This window comes from Vidua macroura, chromosome 21, assembly GCF_024509145.1.
Source record: "Vidua macroura isolate BioBank_ID:100142 chromosome 21, ASM2450914v1, whole genome shotgun sequence".
Taxonomy (NCBI): domain Eukaryota; kingdom Metazoa; phylum Chordata; class Aves; order Passeriformes; family Viduidae; genus Vidua; species Vidua macroura.
The window spans coordinates 5734747-5741376 of NC_071591.1; the positions used below are offsets into that span (position 1 = coordinate 5734747).

A 6630-nucleotide genomic window follows, 5' to 3' on the forward strand; every position below is an offset into this window, starting at 1 on the left:
GGAAAGACACTACCCACCTTTTTCTGAGCACCAGTACAGCCTGAGGTGTCTGAGGGAAGACAGCCATAGACTTTGCATTTACATAGAATTAAAAAAAAACCCAAAAGATTTTGAATGACTGCTGGAAATTTAGTCGACAATTTTTGTTAACTTTTCAACCCAGCTGTCTCAGGTAAACCATTTAAGTGACCCACACAACCAGGTGCTTTCCTGGCATCAGCAGGTGGCCACTGACTCATGTGAAGAGACTAAAATAATCAATTTGTGGGCAAACAATGCCAAGGAATCCACTACCAGGTGCTGGAGGGTAAATTTATAAAGAATATGATATTTCTTTCCAAATTTTTATTGGGAAAGAAGGTAACAAAAACAGCAAGGTATTATCTATGTTAAAACTGAAAGGAGATAAAGCACTGATTTTGGAATTTCTACAGATCTGTGATGACATGAATCTCCCTTAGACACTCAAAGTGTAAATATATACGTGCTATAGTCACCTCGGTGGTTTTTTTTATCGTTAGCAAGAGACAAAAAGGCATCTCAGGTGCAATTCAATTGCTTTTAGGTGTCTGTTCCAGCTGAGAAGAGTCTGTACACACCTGCTTCCCTCGGCAGCCCTCGGGGGAGTTCAACGACCTCACCCAGCCAGGAGCCTCTTGACTGCAGCCATCTCAACCAGATCCAATCCCTCCTCGAGTTATGTCAGAGGTTCTCCAGGCCCTGTTTGGTTAATGGGGGCCGTGTAGCTGCTTCCAGCCGGGCACAGCCTCTCTGCGCTTCTTCCCGGGGGCTGAAAACCAACGCATGGAATAACCACGATGGCGAGAGCAGGATTAACGCAGAGCAGCACCTCGGGAACCACCTGGAAGAGCCTCTGAACGGCACCTGCTGCCCGACCCATCACTGCCAGACCCTTCCACAGCTCTGCACCCCCAGCAGTGTCTGCCCCGGTGTAACGGAGGTTCTGAACAGCTTGCCCAGCCCCGCGCTCCAGAGCCCGGGGTGAGGGCGGGAGGACACGCGGGAAGGGCTCAGGGAAAACACATTCCTCGAGGAAAGGCCCCGCAGGCCCGGCTCGCAGGGCACAACAACGGTGCGGGGGACAAAAGGAGCCAAGTAGCCCCGGCTCACGATGTTTGGCGAGCCCGGGCCCGCGCTGGGCCTGGAACCAGTCCAACAGCCCAGCGGAGCCTCCCCCGCAGGGCTGGGCCGCCCTGGCCCCGCCTCGGGGCGCTGCCCGTGTCCCGTCCGGCCCTGCCAGCGCTGCCCTGAGGCCTTCCGGGCCGGCGGAGCCCCGGAGCCGGTGAAGCCGGGGGGCCATGGGCCCCGGCGGGCGCTGGGTGCGAGCGGCACACACAGCCCTCAGCGCGGCCCTGCTGCTCGGACTCCTCCTGCACCGCACGGGTGAGGCGGGGCCCGGCCGGGCTGCGGGGAGGGGGTGGCCGGGGCCGCTCCGCCCCCGGGGCAGGCGGAGGACGCGGAGCGCGGCCGGGCCGTGCGGGCCCTGCGGAACACGGGCGGGGGGTCTGGGGAGCCCCTTCTCAGCCTCTCCTCTCTCCGCCTGGTCTCTCCTCATTTCCTCTTCATAGATTCGGGACGCCTTTGTTGAGGCCAGAGAGAAAAATCCAGGACGCTTCACAAGGAGCTGCTGCTCTCTGTCTTTTATGGGTACCTTTCAGATCTGCAAAAGCAAGAGGAGCGCGGGGAGCTGCTTCAGCCGCTGATCTTCGTTTTGCTGGTTTTATGCTCGATCCTGCTGTACTTCAAGGTGTCTCTCATGGATCCGGGTTTTGTTAAGCCTGAAGAGGAAGTGAAGGTAAATCCCTTCATGAATAGAACAAAGTGGAGTAGCTGTAAAGTCTTTTCTACTTTTTCCACCCTGGTAGATAAGAACAGTCTGAAACAGTTTCTTTTCTGCTGGCTTGAAGGACACATGCACAGACCGTTGGAGATGAGGACAGACTGTCTCACACTGGTATTTTTTAACAGCAATAGGGCTATTAAATGTGCGTTTCACACCACACTGCCCTTGTATGTAACTGTGCCATTTGAGCTCAAGTCCTCTCCTAGAGCAGAGGCTGCAGTGCCCTGCGAAATGTGTATATGACCTATTTTACAATAACCACTGCTAAGTGGTACAAGTGCAAAAAAAGCCCCAAACTGAGGGGCAGGCTTGGCAGACAGTGCTCTCTGCAGCTCTATTTATTGAACTCTTTATGGATTTGTTGCTCTCTCAGAGGACACATCCACAAACAAGTTACAGTGAAATAAATGGAGATGCAAAGTTCTAGTAACTGCTAGTCTGCTCAAGGTTCACTGCCTTATAGACTGTGTAGGACAGAAGCACTATCAATCTTAGTCATCCATCATTAATGTCAGCGTTGCCTGTGTATGACTAATTAGCAGTGCTCATACTGAAAAGACATTGTTATTGTGTTTAGAAGTGAAGTCTAACCTTGTTTTTGTCCCAGACTGTATCTTGTCCACAGCTATTTCTGCCTCTCTGCAAACATTCTTTGGAGGGTTACAGTAACCTGTTCTCTCTCACTGTACCACAACTGTCTGCAGCTTCTGTAGGTATTCTAATGGATTATTTTGTTCCTAATAATAGAGATAACAAGCACTGTGTAATTGTTAAGTAAAAAGATGCAGCAAGACAGCTCAGTCATGCCTAGACAGCAGCCCAAGAACCCTCCTCAGTCCCTCCCTTTCTCTTTTTTGTAGGAGGGTGAAGATAAAGGACAAGGTGTGGTGATCCCTCTGATTACAGGTGACATTAAGCTGCGGCGCTGTGGTTACTGCCTGGTGAAGGTGGGCATCCAAAACATGCTGGAAGAGACAGGGATGAGTGATTTGAAAGCTTATATTGTTCTTCAGCTGCTGTTGGTGGTCTGTAATTGCTGCTTAGAGGAGGCTGGGCTGACTGTGTAGCTACACAAGTAGTAGTGATGGACACTGGCACACAGACCAGTTTTCCAAGGCTGAAACAAGTCCCTGCTGGCTTACAGAAACAAGAATTTTTTTTTGCCATGAGAAAATTGTATTCCACATTCTTACTGTCATGTCAGCCAGACCTTGCAGAACTGTCAAAGAAGTTATTTTGAAAATACCTTGATAGTCAGAAAGGCAGCTGAGGGTAACATGTGGGAACTGCTCATTGTTGTGAACTTGTTCAGGGCCTTAAAACAACAAAACATTGGCCTGAATGGTAAAAGACAGCATGAAGGAGAAATTACAGCAATGAAATTAGCTCTTAAAACAGTTTGCCTAAACCTAGAAAGGCTTGTTTTCAGAGTGATCCTTATCAGTTTAAAGAAATTAAGCATTACCTCAGCTCCCATAAAGTCCTGAAGAGTATCAACGAGGAGGAATGAGCTTATTGCAAGAGGGGAAAGCTGGCAAAGCATTTATACACTGCAGGGGACAAATCCTAGGAAGCACTACTTTCCTCAGCCAGGTCTTTCACCTTCTCTGTGCCTGGTAATTGAGCTGTTTTCTGTGCAATTGTTTTCTACTCACATGGAGGCACTTCTCTGTGCATCCCCAAAAAGCATCACATCCTTGCCCACTCTATTTGATAGCAGTGGTTCTAGTTTTTCACTTCAATACTCTGGTTCATGCTTTCTTGACTATACTGATTGGCTTTGTCTTCCTCCTTGGGATGCTGGACTTCCTATAATAGGTGGATAATAAAGAAAATGTGTAGATAGGAGTGTGGGAAAATCACTTAATTTGAATGCCACCCTTCTGGGTTTTCATCAGGACAATCACAATCCCTTTGATTTTTCTTAGTGATGTTGAAGTGCTGTCGTCTCACAAGCGAGTGTTTTAGGGCCAGTATTGTGGAGAAAGACAGATTTGCATGATATTCTCTTCTACCAAACAGGAGTGGGACAGTCATGAACTGTAGCCAGTGGGATTTTCTTTTCCTGATTCTTTTGCAGCAACCCATGCGAGCCAAGCACTGCCAGGTGTGCCAGCACTGCGTGCGGCGCTACGACCATCACTGCCCCTGGCTTGAGAACTGTGTAGGAGAAAGGAATCACCCCCTCTTCATAGTCTACCTGAGCGTGCAGCTTGTGGTTCTGCTGTGGGGAGGCCATGTTGCTTGGTAAGGCTGGGAGATGGCTTTTGGACCTCTGAGATTGCTGAAAGTTGTAGTGCTCCTTGGGCTGGCATAGAACATAGCAGTGGCTAGACTGGCTTTGGATCTTCACCCTCTTTTGCATCCTAGAGCCCCCTAATCTTGAGCAGTCTCTGATAATTTAGGTTTCATTGTTCATTTTGCTTCAGTCCCTGTAACAGGATCTTTGTTTACACATTCAAGTGCTGGAAACTCCAACAGGGTTCCAGCTGTTCAGGAGAGGAGTTAAGGCAGGGTGATTGTGTCTCACAGCTGTCAGGGAAACAGCATCTTCTAAACTTAGATTCCAATCCCTATGGTGCAGTCTGTCAGGACTTCATAGTATATTAACTCTCTGTAGTCAAGGATTATTAGCAGCTCATTAGTTATGAATCAAACTTAAATGTGTCATCAGGTTTGCTTAGTTTATGAAACTAATTCAGCTTCTTTAACTGCAGATTTATTTCTGTTTGAATTGAAAGGTCAGGCCTCTACTTTGAACAATCCCGGGAGTGGCTGCAGCACAACATTCTCCTCCTTGTGTCCTTCCTCCTGATATTCATATTCACCATTGTGGTGCTGCTGCTGCTTGTTTCTCACCTGTACCTGATCTCATGCAACACCACGACCTGGGAGTTCATGTCACACCACCGCATCTCCTACCTGCGGCACTCCGAGCTGGAGAACCCCTTTGACCAAGGGATAATCCTCAATCTCTGGAGATTCTTCTGTTCACACCACCTCACTGCATGGGAGAACATCTATTTTCACAAGAACAGTGAGCCTGTCTAGTCCCAGTGTGCCAGCACACCTGGCAGGCTGCTGGGTAAAACTTTGCTAATGCAATGGCTGCTGTTTCCTTGCACTGAACTTCAATACATCATGGACTATGCAACCTGCTCCACAACCTGTTCATCTGCAGATTACATTTCAGGGATAGTCAGGGTTATTTTTTATGTATAAATAACACTGTTAAAAGCAAGAATACAGTTCTGGGAAGGGCAAAGCCAGGAGAGCTGACTTCCAGACTGAAGGAAGTATCTCTCTAAATTTATTTCCTTTTGTTAAGCGCATCCACATCTCTCCAGAAGAAATGCAAGATTAGTGTGACTATTCGTGTTCTCTTCTCCAAGGTCTCCCTCGCCTTTTGCTGCTAGGGAACAGCAGCAATTACAGATAAAACCAGCCAGGATCAGTGTAATTCCTGTGGCCTTTTTTCAGCCAAGTTCTGACTGTGAGAACTGCAGTGCCTTTTGGCAGTAGGATCAGGCATGTAAGAGAAATATTTGAGTAAATATTTAGAAAGTCAAAAGCAAATTTTATTTTGTCCATATGCCTCAACTTAATGCTTTCCATGAAGACTTAAGGCTTAATACTGTTAATGTGCATAAGAAAGAGCTGTAAGACATCCAATTAATCTTATGAGATAATTAACCTGTATTTTGTGATGGCCTGAGCAGCTTCCTCACAGCTTTTTAAGCTGATGATGCTGCTAACAATTCACTGTTTTGAATCAAGTCAGTGAAGAATGATACCATCACTTTTCTTTGGACAGAAAAGTAATCCTTGGCTGCTGAGTTATTTCTGCAGATAACATTGTGCTCAGGCCTTTGCTGTAGCTTGGGAGAGAAGCAGGAGCAGAGGTGGGCACCTCATGCCTAACTAAAGTAACACTGTTGGTAAAACTACTACTACCTCAACTCACTAGTGACATTTTAATAAAATAATACAATTTCAGTGCAAGAGAAAAGCTGCCAGGTCCCGAGATGAGAGATGCTGACAGCTTTCAGGACAGTAGCAAGAGGATCTCTTTTCCATTGAAATAAAAGGTCATACTTCAGATTTCCATGGGGAACTAAAAGGAAGTTTGGGATGACCAATCTTAGCTTTAAAACAAAAAAGGCTGTGGTGTGAATTTTAGTCCCGACCCTTTTCTGTTAAAGCAAAAACAAACAAAACAAGAAAAACCACCACAACAAAATGTTAGTTAAAATTATCTTGTGCCTTAATTGTCTTGGCTCAGGAATTAACACCAACTCAGAAGCACTCAGGGTTTAAAGTTGATGAACACTCATGAAAAGATAGCGTAGTTACTAATACAGCATGACACTCCAAAAGCAATTTAAATGCAGCAAAAGATCCCTTTTTTGACCAGCTCCAGAGTTTGTAATCTGTACACAGTCTGCTTTGTTCAGAGTAGAAGCTTTATCAGAGGGAGATCAGAATGCTAAGGATTGTTTTTGTAAAGCTGCTACACCATTCAGAAGTATTCTGCAGTTTGTTTGTGTTGCTGTGGTACCTGCTAAAGTGTGGATCATCTGTCACACTGCAATACCTGGTTCCTCAGGTATCAGTCAAGTGAAAGTTTATCAGCAGGTACAACAGCTCAAAACAGTTTTGCTCTGTCTGGTGTTTCTTTAAAATACACTTGGGTGTTAATTTACCATTTTTTTTACTCAACCATAAATTATAAAATAAAATATTAAATATGCATTTTTAAATTGTCT

General features: G+C 46.2%; 1 protein-coding gene across 1 annotated transcript; it reads left to right on the top strand.

Moving 5' to 3' along the window:
* The first annotated feature begins 273 nt into the window (after window positions 1–273).
* Window positions 274–6624, top strand: ZDHHC12 (zinc finger DHHC-type palmitoyltransferase 12). Its single transcript, XM_053996658.1, has 5 exons — window positions 274–1404; window positions 1680–1816; window positions 2725–2811; window positions 3945–4111; window positions 4606–6624. Exons 1-5 carry the CDS (start codon window positions 1320–1322, stop codon window positions 4913–4915), a joined length of 786 nt encoding a protein of 261 aa, XP_053852633.1. The 5' UTR covers window positions 274–1319; the 3' UTR covers window positions 4916–6624.
* The last annotated feature ends 6 nt before the right edge of the window (window positions 6625–6630 follow it).

Coding starts and splice junctions, on each gene's coding strand:
- ZDHHC12 (XM_053996658.1), top strand. CDS start 1,320: ATGGGCCCCGGCGGGCGCTGGGTGCGAGCGGCACACACAGCCCTCAGC. Junction 1,817..2,724: donor AGCCTGAAGAGGAAGTGAAG/GTAAATCCCTTC, acceptor TCTTTTTTGTAG/GAGGGTGAAGATAAAGGACA. Junction 2,812..3,944: donor GTGGTTACTGCCTGGTGAAG/GTGGGCATCCAA, acceptor ATTCTTTTGCAG/CAACCCATGCGAGCCAAGCA.